A 19486-nucleotide genomic window follows, 5' to 3' on the forward strand; every position below is an offset into this window, starting at 1 on the left:
AACTACAAAATCCATAAGAAACTCGAAGTGCTGTAAATCAACTCAGCAATTAGCACAAAAATTTTAAGTGACTTAATACAAATTCAGAATTATGAAGTTATTAGCAAGTGATGTGACTAAATCTTTGATAACATAAAAATGATCAAGCACTGCAACACCCTTTTCTACAGGCAGATGTATGGATCATGGAGCTAATGTCCTCAGATTGATAAACTGCTGACATTCTGCAGAACCTACACCTAGAGAAGCAGCCATATAAATGATCAGCTTATTGACTTCTGTGATTTGTTTTCATTTTATCACACACAAGTTTTGCACCAATTTAGGCTCAAGTCCTATTAATATGCTTTGAAATTAATTTCTGAAAAATGAATTTTAGCAGCAGGAAACTGTGATTTCCTCCTTCCCCCTCTATCCCTATACTTAAACTTTGAAAATACACGTGAAATAGGAAAAGGCCACAGACTCATCATTTGGGCATCAGCAAAGGGGTCATTAATCAGTTCCTGATCACCATCACCCAATGTTATACCCCCACAATTGCAGATTATCCTAGTCTTCCACAGAAGCTTTCCACCACAGAAGCAACAAGCTGTTATGAGAATTACACATACTCCAATATCTGGCCTCTCTTCACAAACTTATTCCTTGTTTTTGTTTATTGAACAATATAGAACAGTTGTGATTAACCTTAAACGTCCACTAAAGGAGATTTAGAATCACAGGTAGACAGGCCTCTGGGCATGCCTATGGGAGTTAATTTCTATTGATCTAATGGAGGTGGGAAAATTTGTTCACTGTGGTTAGTGCAGTTCCCTGGGTGCCGCGTCCGCTGTGCAGCCCGTGTCCAAGAATGTGGCGAGGGTGTTGGGAATGATGACACAGATACCAGAAGGCTCCTCAAGAAGCTCTCCTTTATTCCTACTCTGGCTGGTTATTATATACCCTGACACCAGAGGTGGAGGTGGGTGTGTCAGAAGAGTCAGTTATTCTTTGGAAAAGGTCGAGGACAGGTCGGTTCCCGTGGGCCAGCCCTTTTCAGGAACTTATTGCCCGTGTCATTATATTGTTTTTAGTAAACATTGTCTTACAGCTGCTGCCTACTCCCAGGCCAATGGGGAAGTGGGTCTCTGCTCAAGGTCTGGTGTCCCCACACCTGGGCTGGAGTTGCAAATGGAATAAAGGAGAAAACGATGTGGGTAAAAGCTCTCCTTACTTTATACTTCTGGTCTGTGGCTTCAGTGTAACCAGTTGCCTCATTATCCACAGCCATGAACTACAATGTGAACCAGGAGTCAGAATAAACCCTTTCTCCCTTAAGTGGTTCTTATCAGGATATTTTATCACAGAAGCAAAAGAAGTAAATAAGAGAATCATATGCACAGAAAAAGCACATCATAAGCCACTAATGAATATCTACCCAGAGCAAAAAAGGGAGAAATTCTCATTACTACAAGAATCACTTCCCCTTTGTCACTTCCCTGATTGCTTTTTCCCCAGCATCCTAGGCTTAAGCATCAGAGAGATCATTTTCTTTATAGTGTGTCCACTATGAACGCTTGAATTCTTAAATAATGCAATTGTACCTGGTTAGGGATAAACTGTTATAAATGAGATTAAGCTCTGTTGTTGTAGGAATTTGTTTTGCTTGTTATTTTTTAAAATGTGTTAATGCTAATGTTTTGCTCCAGTGCCTTACATTTTAAGCTACTTGATATTTTAGTGCATTATTACACCACAGTACATTTCTCTTTTCCATGTTGATGGGCATTGGGATTTTTAGATTATTTCCAGACATGGTTATTCTAATGCACCTATTGGTATTCTTAGACATGTTGTCTGGCCAGAGTAGCTTGTGGCATGAACCCAAGGCATACAAACCAACATCTTTGTAGGAGATATGTCTATGGATTGCTCAAAAGCAGGTGATCCCAACTTGTATATGAAAGCCCCAACTCATTACCAGCTATGTGAAAGTACTTCCCGAAATAGTTGTACAAGTTTATACAGCCAGCAAGAGTGAATGGCAGTCCCTGGGTCTTCAGCTGCTTCGCCATATTACACATTGTCAGATTCTTCCTCTTTGTCTCTCCTCTCTTTTCTCACTTTGAGATTTTCTTTTTCGTTTTTTATGCTACTACTTCTGAACTATTTCAATTCATTAGTCTTTCTTTGCCTGATTCTAAACTCATAAAAAAACAGTCATGTTCTTAATTTGGTTGTTATCTTTTTGTTTGTTTGTTTGTTTTGGTTTTATGAGACAGGGTTTCTCTGTATTGTTTTGGAGGCTGTCGATCTAGCCCGGCCTCGAACTCACAGAGATCTGCCTGCCTCTGCCTTCCGAGTGCTGGGATTAAAGGCATGCACTACCACTGCCCGGCTGTTATCTTTTCTAATTCTTGAGCGTCTGATCAATCCTATTCTAAGCTATGATGACACTGTCGATTCCAGTTTTCTGGCCACTAAATTATTTTCCACTTATTTTTTTTAAATACAATGCTTCTGTCTACAAATTCACATCTAGGGATTCTAACTCCTGTCCTGAGATGTCCTGTGTTTGTTTAGAACTCATTGGAAGAATAGTGTGAGGTCTAAAATGGAGATCCTTCAGCTGAAAGGACTATTATCTAGATTGGTTGTTGTTGGCTTATTTGTCTTGTTTTCCTCCCCTTGGGCATCTAGAAGAACTATTATAGTGACTTGTTATTAAAACTGTGTTAACATTTTACATGAGTATATAATATTGGCTTCTCAGCAGAGCATTTCAAAAGGTGAAATCCCACCAAGTGAAGTTGAAAACAAAACAAAACAGGAGTAGGTTTTGATATCTCCTTTTCTATAACCTACTGTGAATTTCAGCTAATTCTCATTATTTTTATTTTCTCATCTATTGGAAAAGGGTAACTATTAGGCTCCAAATTATAATTATTCTCTTTTAGCAATTGCCACCTTTGTTCTTCATTTTCTTGGCACAAGTTCTGCTGTACATTCTTTGAACTACAGTGCATTGGCTCTCATCCTTCTCCTGGTATACTTCTTGGTAGGTGGTATGCATGATGCCTTACATCAGCCCACTCTGTTAAGTTCAAAATTTGAAGCACTAACTGATCAATGGATACTAAATGGATATGTCAATGAGTGAATAATTTTGGAAATAGGTGCATATGTAAAAATGATTCAATCAACCTAGGTATTGCTACAGCAAGCACAAATATCCCCTTTATTATAGTGCCTCAAGCTTCCATCTAATTTCACTGCTTGTGCTTACCTCTTTGATATATTGTTTCCTTGTCCTCATAGAGAGCAACTGGCCTGAGCTAGAATTTATGAATAGTGATCCAAATCCATAATGGAGCTTAAGAATAAAGCTTTTAAAACATTGGTCTGGATAAGGAATGATAGGATGTAATAAAGGTTTATTTAGGATATAAAATCTAAAAGGCATGTTCATCAATGATGCATCAACTCTCCTTAAGAGGATTCTCAGTTATAACCATTTCTATTCAGTACTTAGAATCAATTCTTGTTGCCACTGCTAGCAACAGATTTTGAAAACACACATGTGAAATAGATTTATATGTTTAGGTATTTACTTTAAAAGAAGAATTAAAGTGACTTTTAAGAAGAAGTTTATCATGTTAAGAAAATATTCCAGTATACTGGGAATTTGCCCCAAACAAACCAAACTGTTACCAAGACAATAAGTAGCCCTCCCAAAACTGCAGCAAACCCCTATCCTGACTACAACAAACACACAAATCATTGAGCTTGGAGAAATTGAGCTAGTGCCTATATAGAACCTTTCACTCCTATATTCTAGTGTTTGTGACACAGAAAGGTACTCTGAAGGCTACCAAAGGAGAAAAGTAAACACCAACCCAACCACAAACCAATTTACCTACAACCTGTCCTGCCTACAGAATATATTAGGGAAATGGTGACACACACCTTGTGGCCATAACCAACTGGTATCTGTTTGACTTTAAGCCTACTCTATCCGACAGAACCTGTAGCACAATAATTAAAGTCTCAGAGACAGATGTGGGGGTTCAAGTTCAAACTGAAGATCAGAGAAGCAAATTGGCCAAGCCAGTAGATCTTACATCTACCCAACTGAAATGGCAATCCTGTCTCCACAAATCTTCAGAGACAAAAGGCTCTTAAATCCTGTCTCCTCTTCCTTATAATCCTTTCTCTGCCCAGCCATATCCTCCTTTCCTCACCTCCCTAGTGCTGGTATTAAAGGTGTGTGATCCCAAGTGTTGAGATCATGTTTGTGTGAGCTATTTCTTTTAGGAGTGGATCAATTTCATTTGGTCAGTGTGGCCTTGAACTAACAGAGATCTGTCTACCTCTTAATCCTGAGTCCTGGAATTAAAGGTGACACCCCTGCCTGATCTCTATATCTTGAGGCTGGCTGTGCTTTCTGAATCCTCAGGTAAGCTTTAATAAATCATAAATAATATATCACCACAAGAATCCATAAACAACATTGATTGGATGACAAAGAAGCCAAGTATAGATATTTCAAAGACCTGGGGTAAAAACCAAATATTACTTTTTAAAAGTAACAATAAAATTTCGCTTAATGATATTCTACTATACTAATAGTTCAGAGAATTATTCAGCCATCCTCAGAGAGACTTCCTTCTGTAACAGATGGGAACAAATACAGAGAACCACATCCAGATATTACACATACACACACACACACACACACACACACACACACACAGAGAGAGAGAGAGAGAGAGGGAGGGAGACAGAGAGAGAGAGAGAGAGAGAGAGAGAGAGAGAGAGAGAGAGAGAGAGCTGGAAACACATCTATAAATGAGATATCTTCATGAAATTCCTCTTCTCAGATCTCTGGAAACCCGAAGAGGAGGCAGAAATAGTGGAGAGACAAAGGAGATAGAGGACACCTGGAGAACAATAACCTTTAAAACAGTGGCTATCAACATGTGGGTTGCAACCCTTTTGGAGGGGGTCACATATCAGATATTCTGCATATCAGATATTTACATTGTAACTCTGAACAGTAGCAAATTCCAGTTATTAAGTAACAACTAAATACTTTTATGTTTGGGGTCAGCACCATATGAGGAGCTATATTGAAGAGTCACAGCATTATAAAGGTTGAGACCACTGCTCTAAAACAATTGAACCAACTTCATATGAAGCAGTAGAGGGCCTATGCATATAAACTATACCTTTCAGTTAGAACTTTTTTGGGACTCCTGAATATGTAAATGAGTGTGTCTCTGATTCTTGTGTCTTTTCTCAAGAATCTTTTATTTTTCTTTTTGCTCTGCTTGTCCAAATGTGATATGATGTTTTTTGTTTTATCTCACTATAGTTTATTTTGTTCTGTTTGGTTGTTATCTCTTAGAAGCTTTTTCTTTCCTAATAAAAGACAGAAAATGAGTCGATCCAGATAGGAGAGGAAGTGGTAAGAAACTGATATGATTAGAGGGAGGAGAAACTATTCAGATAATTTTGTGTCAGAACAGAATCTATGGTTAATACAAGTAGGGTAAAGTAAGAAAAAATATATAGGCTGAACAATTAATTTCTCTAATGATTTGTGAGCAAAACTGAAATGAGACAGCTAGCACCTCACATAAAATTATGCACTGGGACATTATCATATATAATTTATTAATTATAAATTTAAAATACATTAGTAAAACCTATGTTATTCAGTATAATACATCTCTTATTTTTCCTTTTAAAGGTTTTCCATACCATATTTTGTAATTATTATATCTTATCCTTCTCCAATAGCATCCTATATCTTCCACACTTCTCTACCTATCAAACTTCATGGTCTCTTTCTGTTTTATTTTTTTAAAAAGCCATTGAGTCTAGTGTATACTGGCCAATTCCTCCTGAATATAAAATTTGCCCTGGATTGTGATCAATACACTAGGGGGTCACACCATTAAAGAAAACTGTCTCTCTCCAAGAAGCTAGGGATAGGACTTCCTGCCCATCTTCCCTCCCTCTTCAGATCTTGTCTAACTTTAACTTGTTCTGGACTTGTGTATGCTACCACAATAATTGTGAGTTCATGTATGCATCTGCCCTGTTGTATCTGGAAAACAGCATTTTCTTGAACTCATAAGGACTTCTGGTTCTTACTGTCTTTCTTACCCAGAACCTTTACTGAAGATTCCTGAGTTTTGAGAGGAGGAACGTTATATAGACACAACATTCATGGCACTCTAAAGCCTTATTCTCTGCTCATTGACCAGTTGTGAGCCTCTGTGTTAGCTGCCATCTACTGCAAGAAGCTTCTCTGATGATGGTTAAGTAATGCACTGATCTGTGCGTGTACAAATAAGCCATTAGGAATCATTTTTATTTATATATCCATCTATTGGAATAGTAGTAGCAGTTTCTACCCTGTAGCCAATGACTTATTTAGCTGCAAGTTCTTGATCATTTGACAGTATCAGGTAAGAACTACAACTCATGTAGCCAGTGGTAAGTGAAAGAGAGGGAGAGAGACAGAGAGACAGAGAGAGGGGGGGGGAAGGGAGGAAAGGAAAGGAAAGGAAAGGAAAGGAAAGGAAAGGAAAGGAAAGGAAAGGAAAGGAAAGGAAAGGAAAGGAAAGGAAAGGAAGGGATTGGTTACATTTGTAAAACATGACACTTTTGCAAGTGGATTATCTTGCCAGGCCAGTCATTATCAAAGCTCAATAGCTTCATGACTAGATGAGGTTGATGATTACTTTTCTTTCCTAGTAGTATACACAACACATTTAAGCATTATGAAAGCTAGACAGTAGAAACTGAACTGAATTTCTACATTGCTTTTAATAATATGGCCATTTTTACAGTATTAATCCTAGCAATGAATGAGTATGAGACATCTTTTCCTTCTCTGATATCTTCTTCAATTTAGTTTTCATTGTCATAAAGGTTTTGCTGATTAAGTCTTCAATATCCTTTAGATTTATTTCAAGATTAGTTTTGCTTTAGAATCTATTACATATGGTATTATTTCCTTCATTTCTTTGTTGGTATGTTTATAATTTGTTTGTATAATGTCTACTGATTCTTATGTGTTTGTTATATATTTGTCAGCTGTAGAATATCCTTGGTTGAGTCCTTAGTGTCTTTTATGTAAAGAAGTCATATGATTTGCAAATTAAGATACTTTTGCTTCTTATTTTCTGTTTCTGTTCCCTTGATCAACTTCAGTTTGTTGATCTACCTAAGATTTCTTGTGTTGAACTGAACAGGAATGGCAAGAGTTGGCATCTTTGTCTTATTCCTGGTTTTAGCAGGAATGCTCTGTTTTTCTCCATTTACTCTACGTTAGCTGTGTACTTAATATAAATGGAATTTAGTTTGTTGTGATATATCTCTTGTATCCCTAGTCTTTCTAGAAATTTTACCATGAATAATTGTTGGATTTTGAACCGGGCTTTTTCTGCATCTAATAAGACATTCACGTTTTGCCTTTCAGTCTGTTTATGTGGGAAATTCTGTTTATTGAATTATTTATTTTGAACCATCCACATATTTCTGGGATAACGCCTACTCAATAATGCTGGATAAGTCATTTTATGTGTTCTTGACTTTAGCTTTTAAGTATTGTATTTAGAGCTTTTTGTGTTTTTTATCAGATATTGGCTAACAATTTTTGAATTTTTTGTCTGATTTCACTACCAGTGTAAGACTGGTTTCAGAAATATATTCCTTCAGTTTTGTTTTATGAAATAATTTGAGTAGTACTCTTAGCTCTTATTTAAGGTCTGTCAGAATTGTACACTGAATCCATTTTTCCCTAGGCTTTTATTAATTGGGAGATTTTTATTTATTGCTTCCATCTCATTAGATGTTATGGATCCACTTTAATTATTCACTTCATCTTCACTTAGCTTTGATAGCTCATATGAAGATATTTATTTATTCATTTAAATTGCTGGATTTTTCCAGTTTGGAGAAACACAGACTTAAAAAACATGACTTTATGATTCTCTCAATTTCATAAGTATCCTTTGTAATGTTTCCCTTTCATTTCTAACATTATTAATTTGGATATCCCCATCTTTCTTTAAGATAATTCAATTAAATGTTAGTCAATCTTAATTTTTAAAGAACTAACTCTTCATTGATTCTTTGTGTCTTTTTTCATTTCTATTTCATTAACTTCATTTGTGAGTTATGATTATTTCTTGCATCTGTGTTATTTGTTCTTGCTTGTTTTATAAATCTTTCATGTGCCTTATTAAGTTATTAATATAAAATCACTGTACTATTAACTTTACTGTTCAAGCTGCCTTCTTTCTGTCTCAAAGATTTTAGTTTCTGTGCTTTCATTTTCCTCTGCTTCAAGGAAGTTTTTAATTTCCTTCTTGATTTCTCTCTTGACCCACGTTTTCATTCAGTAGTTTTGTGTCTCTATGAGTTTGTGGACTTTCTGCTAACTCTTGATATCTAGCTTTACTCCTACACAGTCATACAATGTGCAGGATGCTGTTTCAGTTTTCATATATTTATCAAGACTTGCTTTGTGTCCTTATTTTGTAATTTGAGATTATTCCATAGGTTACTGAGGAAAAATTGTGTTCTTTAGTATTTAGATGGGATGTTCTGTAAATGTCTGCTGAGCCCATTTGACTTATGATGTAATTTAACTTCAGATTTTTTTCTAGTTATTTTTCAATACTTAGGGTATTGAAGTCACACATTATCACTGTATTAAGTTAAATCCATGATTTTATATCTAATAGTATTTCTTTAATGAAACTGGTTGTCAGTTTGTTGTGAAAATGTTTAGACATGTAATATCTTCTTGATGAATTTTTCCTTTAATGAATTTGACATTTCCTATATTACCTCTTCTAACTAGCTTTTAAATTAAAGTCTGTGTTTTAAACATTAAAATAGTTGTTTCTTTTTGCTAATGCACCTTTCACCCTTTTGCCCTAAATAAAATCTGTCCTTGAAATTGAGATGTTTTTATTGGATGAAAAAAAAAGGGATGAACCCTTATATCAATTCAATATCACTCACTTATTATTGGAGAAATGAGACCATTATTACTGAAAGTTATTATTAAACAATGCTTATTAACTCATGTTCTTTTGTTATTGCAACTTGTTATCTTAGACTTCTTTTGGCTAACTGAGCGCAGTTATTTCCTGTGCCCTTTTGGGTGTGCTTTATCTTCTTTCAGACTGAAACATCTTCTAGCATTCTCTGTAAAGCTGACGTACATGTCATAAATTATTTTAGATAATTTTCATTGTGGAAAGTTTTGCTTTCTCTTCCTATAACAATTGATAGTTTTGTTGGGTATAGTCACATGTCCTGATACCTATTGTTCTACAGAACCTGCAGAGCATCAGTCCAGGCTCTTCTGACTTGGAAAGTCTCCTTTCAAATGTCAGGTGTTATTCTGAAGGACTTCTCTTTGTGTGCCATTTAGTCATCCTCTATTGCATATTTCAACATCTGTTCTTTTTCTATACTTTTATAGTTTTATTTTTATTTGTTCTGTGGGGTTCTTTTCTTCCCTTGTGTATTTGGCATTCAGTATGCTTCTTGCACTTTGATGGGGCATCTCTTTCTTTAGACTTTAGGAAATTTTCTTCTGTGGTTTCTTGAAATATTGGTAACTTTGATCTATGTTTCTCCTCCATCTGTATCTATTATTTTTAGGTTTAGTTTTGTTAATGTTTCAGAGTTCCTGGTTGCTTTGTTCTTAAATGTGTTGCTGTTGTTTTAGATTTATCATTTTCTTCAATTGATTGATAAATTGTTTTCTACATTGTTTTTATGGCCTGACATTCTGTCTTAGGCTGCATTAAATCTGTTCTGAAGCTTTCCTCCAATCTTTCTTTTTTTAAATTCTTCAGTTTTTCATTCATTTTAAAATTTTCTCCAGTCTAGCTTTTCTTCAGAGAGTCCATCTTTTTATTAAGTTCCATTTTCCTATACTGAATCATTTCTATCATTTCATTCAGGAAGTGTATCTGTTTCACTGTGAAGTTTATTCATATCATTTTTGAGCTCCTTGAGTATGTTTATAATTGCTATTTTGTGCACCAGTTAAACTGATTCCTTGGGAAAATTAGTATGTCAGTGCTGGTTACTGGAAGAAACACTTTTTTTGGTTGTCTCTGTTGTTCACGGTTTTATGGTGTGTAGGAGTCTACAGTTATGTCATTTGAGGTATTTTTTGTTATGGACATCTGTTCTCAAATTTTTGTATAGTTGTTTGTATCTTTTCATGGCATTATTCCAACTTGTAATTTGTAGATCAGTTGAATGTTGCTTATTTTTTAAGTCTTAGGCCACTCTGGGGTTGTAGATGGGACTCCCCAGGGTCCCAGGTAAACACATGGATAAAGTGATGGACAGGCAAAGGTGAGAGACTAGATCTGGGTGTCTCTAACTCAGTGGGGTTCTGCAGGGATAGGAGCAGGGCAGTGACTGTTAGGCAAGGCAGCCAGGTGACTGGCTCTGGTAGTTTCTGCCTGGAGTACTGATTCAAACTACAGGTTCACAGTCAGCAAAGTCCCAGGTCTGTGCTATAGACTGGGTACTAGATACGTGGGTAGGAAATAAATAATACTAACTATCTCTAGAAGTCTCTAACTCGGGTTTTAGGAGGGACTTCACACAGTAGGAGAACCCAGTGATATAAAAATGTATTCAACTTCCTAGTGATTACACTGCTGCTTCACCTAAAAGATTTTTATGTTATGAAATAGAGAACGTCCCTTGAAAATAGAGAATGCTGAGGGCCAAATAGTTTTGATATGAGTCATTGTCTTTCATGAATGATTTGTCTGTGTTCATAACCTACACTTGGACAAGTTTCAAGTAAAGTAACTTTAGATGTTTAAACATCACTTTAAACATGATACAGTTATAAGAGTTCTTATTATTAGACATTGATCATGTTCCTCAAATTTTATATTTGTTTACAATTCTTATATTCATTTCTACTTCTAACAACCTCACAAGCTACTTCAGAATATTTGCCAAATGAAGTCACTGGTTAATCTTTTCTTCTGTCCCAAACCCAAATGAAAAGTGTCAATCTTTAATAATTGTGCAGAAATTGTATTTTATTTTTATTACCTGAATTTCTTTATTTTTGTGGTGAGGATGGTAATATACAGTCTACAACTCTAGTAAGAAATCAGAGGAAATCTCAGTGGAGTCATCAACTTCCCCTTCTACCATGTGCATCCTAAAAGCAGAACTCAGGTTATTAGACTTTAGTGGCAAGTGTCTTTACCTACTGAGCTACTTTGCATGCTCAGAAAGTTTTACTCTGAGCTTGAAAATTTTCTATCAAGATTAAATTCTATGTTACATGAAGCACTAACAATGATATTTATACTTCTCATTCATGTATCATATGATACCATTAAATGTAAGTCAGTAATGTGACAAAATGTGATTTATTCTCAAAAGTTTTTAACTGTTGATATAACAATCATTAGTCATTAAGATAAAATACTACCATAAGAGGAAAAAATGACAGTTCAACAAAAAGACTGGAATTTATATATTTTAATATATTATATAACACAAGAAAGGCAATACCAGTCTGTTACAACAGGTCAAGTGTCAGAAACACAGAGACAGAGTTCAAGCATCAGAGACACAGTCTTACTGCTCTGTAGTGTGTGGGTTCATTATCCTAGCACAAGCCATTTCATGCTCATTACAGCTAGAAAGTCACAAGAAAGACGACAAGAGTCGGTGCACACATCATGTGACTGATAGTATGTTCACTGGAGTTAGTCCTATAGCCTCACTGAGCATTAAAGAGAGCCACAGATTGCTTTTATTTCTTAGTAGCACTAAATGTTGAGGAGAGTTATAAGTATAGAAAAAAACTGGTAGGAACTTTTAACAATTGCTTACTCTTACTATTTACTGATTTATTTGACACTAAGACAGTATATCATTTAAACAATAAATAAATAAATAAATAAATAAATCCTTTAGAGGAGCAAAACATGGGTAACCTCAGAAACCATGATGATACAGCCAGTGCAAATGCCAAGGTATCCATACTGCTGGGGAACATCAAAATTAGTGTTGATTTTCTGAGTATATATTTTCTGGTTATATTATTTTCAACATTTTTAAAGACAATACTCACAGTGAATACATCTTTTTGACACTGACAGTAAAAACATTTTATCAGGATAATGTTTAGGGAGAGCAACTGAGTCTGAATATGGAGCATGTTTCCAAAACAGGGCCAGCACTTTACAGGGTGTTCACTTATAACCAAGAGAAAGCCAAAGGAAAAACATTATTATGTATTTAAAGATGGCTAATTTGTGTGTCTCTATGGAAAATGATTCAAAGAAGAAATCTCTGTATATTTCCACCCAAGGAAAGACTTCAGTCTGCCCCCAAATATTGCTGAACTATTTACACTAACAATGGTTATCTATAAATATTAATGTGTCTAAATTATTTCTGCAAAAGTTTAGAAAATCACGTAGCAAATTATTGAATTTTCTGCCATCTACCAGCATGTTTCCAAACAATTGAACTCATATACACCTTTCTAAAGTTAAAGCAGCCTATGGGTTAGCTTTTCTAGGAACAAGCTGAGACATAGGAGAGGGTAGTTGCGCAATAGGCTTGAAGCCATAGCTTGAATTCCAGCACCTCAAAGACTTGGAGTAGTGGCTCATACCTGTAATCCCATCACTTTGAAGGTAAACTATGAGAATGATAAATTCAAGGACACTGGGATACACATGAACTGTACCAAATTAAATAACTTTTTTTAAAATGTGGAAAGATGAAAGGTATGGGTGTGAATCCCATTTGTCAAAATTTGCTGAATTAGTTAATCAAAAAGAGGATTTGTTAAATAGTAATAACAGTACCAGAGTTGTTTGTGTAATGAAACAAAGTAATGTTTTTGTAATATATCAAAGTAATAAAACTACCTGCCAAATAACTTCTAGTATGTGTGATACTCTAAATTTTATTTATACTATATGTGTTTCACATATTTTCTATTTTTGGATTTGTACATGTGTTAACATTTTTTATCTATTTTTCCATAAGTAGACAAATGTCTAATGGAGACAGTAAAATCATGGCTTCTTAAAATTGATTACACTGTTGATGAAACTTAAGTTGCCCCCATACACCAAGAAACAGGAAACCAAGATCTTGGAAAGTTTAGTTACATTCATCTCAGTTTTGATGTGACAAATGATGAAATAAGATATGACAAGAATCTGGGTGATTAAGCACAGTTCAATAACATGGTGCATCAATAATGTATAAACACTATTAATTTTTTCAAAGAATGAAATGATATTTAGTCTTTGTCAGCTAAGCTGTTTAAAGAATGAGCTCTTCTTTAGGGAGCAAAGTTGATTGACATGAAGATTTTTCTTTCATGTAGGAGGAGCCTTTTGTAATGGTCTCTGAAAATGTGTTGGGAAAACCGAAGAAATACCAGGGCTTCTCCATTGATGTTTTGGATGCCCTATCTAACTACCTGGGTTTTAACTACGAAATTTATGTTGCACCAGACCACAAATATGGAAGCCCACAGGAAGATGGGACTTGGAATGGATTGGTAGGAGAACTTGTTTTTAAGGTAAGAATTCACTTATCTCATTCCCCTAACTTGAGCAATAAAAATGAAAGCTTCTTTCATAAGAAGAAACTTCATGGAAATTATTTGATTGTGGTATTTAGTGCAAGAGACACACCTAGTGCTATTTAATGAATGTTGTGAAGAGAAAACTGGATAATGAAATCAAATTTAAATTCGAGTATCTCCTGTAACTAAAAACTACAATTGAAGTCTACTTTCTGTCTTTTGGCTGTATACCTATCACATTATGCTGATTTTCTTATAACTTTCTAGTATAGGTACTTCTTAGAATGATGTAGTCATTTGAGGGGATTTTATAAGTGTATTTTTTTGTCTAATCTGCCCATCTCTTCTACATCAGTTGCTATCTTCTGACACATTAGTTGTTAATATTCTGCTAGAATTTCAGTTCCCAATTGCATGTGAATTGATGTGGATCCTCAATGACTATTTGAATAACACTAGTCCTAACCTGCTACAGTACCCATTCACAATGTATGATCACCCTCCAGAATATGTTTACTTTTAAAAGAAATAGCATGGAGAGAGAGGTAGACTGAAAAAGACTAGGAAAACATGGAGGTTAGGAAGTAAACATTTTTACACATACACACACACACACACACACACACATGCTTGCAAGGACACACACATTATACATGCATACATATATATGTGGTAGAAGGAAAAAGATAATAGAAGACTAATTGTTTTTCCAAATTTTGTTTGCTTTTAGATATATGAAAAACTGAATATGATTATAAGCCAATAGGAAAAAAGAAATAGGAATTTAACATAGAAACAAAAGTGAATGTGTAATAGACAGTGAATAGAAATTAGTTTGAAAAATGTTTCTGATGAGAGAAAGTTGTTGCTTTCATAATGAAATGTTATGATGAGTATGTGTCTTTAAAATAAACAGGTAAGAAGTTGAGAGATTGAGGGAGATCACAATGCTTCAATTTCTTGAGAAAAATAAGCCAAGCAGTGACAGTGATTGGAACAGGTGTTTCATAAGTATCTTTAGGACACCAAGATGGGACACACCTTTAATTCCATAACTCAGGAGGAAAAGAGAGGAAAATTGAAGGTAGTTTAAAACCAGTCTGTTATAAAGAGTGGGTTCTAGATCATATGATGCTACACAGTGAGAATCTATCTCCAAATAAATAAATAAATAAGCAAATAATATGTAAATAAATAAATAAGTAGATAAATGAATAAATAAATGAGTCCTGGGAGATAGTGAAAGACTGAATTAGCTATCAAGGGAATTGGGAGATCATTGGTGGTGAGGAAGGAACTGTGGTTTTCAATGTTTTTCAAGTCTTCAAAAGTTGTTCATCTAGGATTAGTTCAGATACTAAAGCTCATAAGGCCTTAAAAACACTAAGGTAATTAGAAAAATATCAATCCCTTGTTTTCTTTTTATCTTTTAAAAAATTAAATTAGAAACAAGCTTATTTTACATGTCAATCCCAGATCCCTTTCCCTTCCCTCCTCCCCTGCCCCACACTGACCCACTATTCCATCAACTTTCTGTTCTCCAGGGAGGGTGAGCCCTTCCAAGGGGGATCTTCAAAGTCTGTCATACCATTTGGAGCAGGGCCTAGAACCTCTCCCCTTGTGTTTAGGCTGAGAGAGTATCCCTCTATGTGGATTGGGCTCCCAAAGTACATTTATATACTAAGGATAAATACTGATCCACTACCAGAGACCCCATAGATAAACCAGACCTCCAAATTGACATCCTCGATCAGGGTGTCTGGAACAGTCCTAAGCTGGTTTCCCAGCTACCAGTCTGGGGTCTAAGAACAAGCCCTTGTTCAGGTCAGTTGTCTCTGTGGGTTTCTCTAGCCTAGTCTTGACACCTTTGCTCATCACTCCTCACTCTCTGTAATTGGATTGCACAGTTCGGCTCAGTGTTTAGCTGTGGGTGTTTGCTTCTGCTTCCATCAGCTACTGAATGAAGGCTCTAGGATGGCATATAAGGTAGTCATCAATCTCATTATCAGTGAAGGGCATTTAAGGTAGGCTCTCGACTCTTGTTTAGATTGTTAGTTGGGGTCATCATTGTAGATCTCTGGACATTTCCCAAGTACCAGATTTCTTTTTAAACCTATAATGGTTCCCCCTATTAGGATTCTCTTTTCTTGCTCTCCTTTATTCTTCTCCTGACTCAAAGTTTCTGCACTCTCCTGTCCTCCTCTCCCTTCCTCTTCTACCCTTCTCTTTCTTCTAACTCCCTCTCCTATCCCACCATGCTCCCAACTAGCTCAGGAGACCTTGTCTCTTTCTGCTTCTTCAGGGGACCATGTATGTCTGTCTCTCTTAGTGTCCTCCTTGTTTCATAGCTTCACTTGTGGTGTGGGCTGGAAGCTGATACTCCTTTGCTTTATGTCTAAAATATATATTTGAATAAGTACATACCATGTTTGTCTTTTTGTGACTGGGTTACCTCGCTCAGGATGGTTCTTCTAGTTCCAGTAATTTGTCTTCAAATTTCAAGATTCCATGAGAAGTACTCTGTTGTGTAAATGTATCACTTCTCTGTCCATTCTTCAGTTGAGGGGCATCTAGGTTGCTTCCAGGTTCTGGCTATTACAAATAATGCTGCTATGAACATCCTGGAACAGACATCCTTGTTGTATGAATGTGCATCTTTTGGGTATATGACTAAGAGTGGAATTTTTGGGTCTTGCGGTAAATTGATTCGCATTTTCCTGATGAATCTCCATACTAATTTCCAAAGTGGCTATACAAAATGGCACTCCAACCAGCAGTGGAAAAGTGCTCCCCTTTCTCCACATCCTCTCCAGCATAAACTGTAGTTGGTGTTTTTTATTTTAGCCATTTTGACAGGAGTGAGATGGTGTCTCAGAGTTGTATTGATTTGCATTTCCCTGATGGCTAGGGATGTTGAGCACTTTTTAATTGCCTCTCAGCCATTTTAGACTCCTCTAATGAGAATTCTCTGTTTAGTTCTGCACCCCACTTTATAGTTGACTCCTTTGATATTTTGGAGACTTGCTTCTTGAGTTCTTTGTATGTTTTGGTAATCAGTCCTCTGTCAGATGTGGGGTTGGTGAATATGTTTTCCCATTCTATGGATTACCTTTTTGTTTTGCTGTCTGTGTCCTTTGCCTTACATAAGCTTCTCAGTTTCATGAGGCACCATTTATTAATTGTCGATCTCAGTGTCCATGCTACTAGTTTTATGTTCAGAAAGAAGTCTACCATACCAATTCATTCAAGGGTACCACCTACCTTCTCTTCTAAGATTTTCAGTGTGACTGAATTTATGTTGAGGTCTTTGATGCATTTGAACTTGTGCATGGTGATAGATATGGATCTATCTGCAATCTTCTACATGCCAGTATCTAGTTATGCCACCATCATTTGTTGAAGATGCTTTTATTTCCATCGTATAATTTTAGCTTCTTTGTTAAAAATCAGGTGTTAGTAGATGTGTAGTTCCATACCAGGGTTTTCAATTCATCTACCTGTCTGTTTTTGTGCCAATACCAAGAGGTTTTCAGGACTATAGGTCTATAATATAGCTTTGGATGCCTTTGGAAGTTCCTTATTATATAGGGTTGTTTTGACACATCCTGGGTCTTTTGTTTTACCATATAAATTTGAGAAATCTTCTTTTAAGGACTTTTTAAGAATTGTGCTGAGATTTTGATGGGGATTGCTTTTGGCAAGATTGCCATTTTTACTGTGTTGATCCTACCTATCCAAGAGCATGGGAGATCTTTCTATTTTCTGATATCTTCTTTAATTTTTTCTTTAAAGACTTGAAGTTCTTGAAATACAGGTCTTTCATTTGTTTTCTTAACATTGCGCCAAGTTGTTTTATGTTTTTGTGGCAATTGTAAAGGGTGATGTTTCTCTGATTTCTTTCTCAGCCCTTTTATCATTTGTATATTGTAGGGATACTGAATTTTTTAGTTGATCTTGTATCCTGCCACTTTGCTGAAGGTTTTTATCACACAATATAACTGAGTGAGGTCTTATGTGTAATTTAAGTTTTAGTAATGTTTCTTTTACAAACATTGGTGCCTTTGTTTTGGGGCATAGTTATTCAGAATTGAGAATTCTTCATGATGGATTTCTCCTGTGATGAGTATGAAATCATCTCCTTCATCTCTTTTGATTGATTTTAGTTTAAAGTCTAATTTGTTAGTTATTAGGGTTGCTACCCCTGTTTGTTTCTTGGATACATTTGATTAGAAAATATTTTCCCAACCCTTAATTCTGAGGTGTCATCTGTCTTTGAAATTGAGGTGTATTTCTTGTATGCAGGAGAAGGATGAATTCTGTCTTTGTATTCATTATGTTGCCTGTGTCTTTTCATGGGTGAGTTAAGACCATTAATACTGAGGGATGTTAATGACCGTTGATTGTTCATTCCTGTTTGTTTTAGATTTCTTGGTGGTAGGGGAACTGTATGTGGATTTCCACCCCTTTTCTCTTTTGGCTGTTGGTAAAGTGGGATTATCTATTGCTTATGTTTTTCTGGTTGTAATTAAGTTCCTTTGCTTAGAGTTTTCCTTCCAGAGCTTTGTGTAGCACTGGATTAGTGGATATGTATTATTTAAATCTGGTTTTGTCATGAAATATTTCATTTTCTCCATCTATCGTGATTGAAAGCTTTGCTGGGTATAGTAGTCTGGGCCGGCATCCGTGGTCTCTTACTGTTGGTAGAATATCTATCCAGGACATTCTGGCTTTCAGAGATTCCATGGAGAAGTGAGGTGTAATAATGATAGGCTTGCCTTTATATGTTACTTGGCCTTTTTCCTTAAGTGCTCTTAATATTTTTTCTTTATTATATATGTTTGGGTTTTGGTTACTATGTGGCAAGGGGATATTTTGTGGTCCACTCTATTTGTTGTTATGTAAGCATCTTGTAATTTCATTGGCATGTCTTTCCTTAGGTTGGGAAAGTTTTCTTCTATGATTTTGTGGAATATATTTTCTGCCCCTTTGAGGTAGCTTTCTTCACCTTCTTTTTTTTTTTTTTTTTTTTAGTTTAAATTTAGATAAGAAACAAGGTTGCTTCACAAGTCAGTTCCAGGTCCCTCTCCCTTTCCCTCCCCTCCTCCCGTGCCCTCCTCTCAACCCCCCCCCATTATCCCCTCATTTCCCCAGGGAGGGTGAGGCCCTCCATGGGGGTGTCCATAGTCTGCCATTTCATATAGGGCAGGGCCTAGACCCTTCCCCAAGAGTTCAGGGTGAGAGTGCACCTCACATTGTTGGATGGGAGTCCAAAGTCCGTGTGTATACCTGGGATGGGTACTGATCTGCTGCCCAAGGCTCAATAGATTACCTAGGCCTCCTCACTGACACCCACATTCAGGGGGTCTTGATCAGTCCCCTGCTGGATTCCCAGGCTGATGCCTGGGATTCAAGAGTTAACCTTTGTCAGGTCAGCTGTTTTGGGGGGTTAAACCAGCCCAGTCTTAATCCCTTTGGTCATCAGTCCTCCCTCTCTGTTACTGGCTTTCTTAAGTTCAGCTCAGTACTTAATTGAGGGAGTCTGCCTCTTCTTCAATCAGCCACTGAATGAAGTTTCTGTTTCCCAGACTTTCTGGCCATGGGATTGGCACTCCCCAGATCTAAGTTTAAAATCCATATATGAGAGAGTACATGCCATGTTTCTCTTTTTGTTACTGGGTTACCTCACTCAGGATGGTTTCTTCTAGTGTCATCCATTTGCCTGCGAATCTCAGGATTCCATTGTTTTTTTCTGCTGAATAGTACTCCATTGTGTAAATGTACCACATTTTCTCTATCCACTCTTCGGTTGAGGGACATCTAGGTTGCTTCCAAGTTCTGGCTATTACAAATAACGCTGCTATGAACATA

General features: G+C 36.2%; 1 protein-coding gene across 2 annotated transcripts in view; it reads left to right on the forward strand.

The window, feature by feature from the left end:
- The window catches only part of Grid2 (glutamate ionotropic receptor delta type subunit 2), a 1423232-nt gene that overhangs the window by 1024656 nt on the left and 379090 nt on the right, over positions 1–19486 (forward strand). For both annotated transcript variants that reach the window (XM_040738819.1, XM_005076058.4), the window contains exon 10: positions 13415–13612. In XM_040738819.1, coding sequence (XP_040594753.1) covers positions 13415–13612 — 198 coding nt within the window. The remainder of the gene's footprint in view (positions 1–13414; positions 13613–19486) is intronic.

The sequence above is a fragment of the Mesocricetus auratus genome, unplaced genomic scaffold (assembly GCF_017639785.1).
Source record: "Mesocricetus auratus isolate SY011 unplaced genomic scaffold, BCM_Maur_2.0 Super-Scaffold_100676, whole genome shotgun sequence".
NCBI classification, from domain to species: Eukaryota; Metazoa; Chordata; class Mammalia; order Rodentia; family Cricetidae; genus Mesocricetus; species Mesocricetus auratus.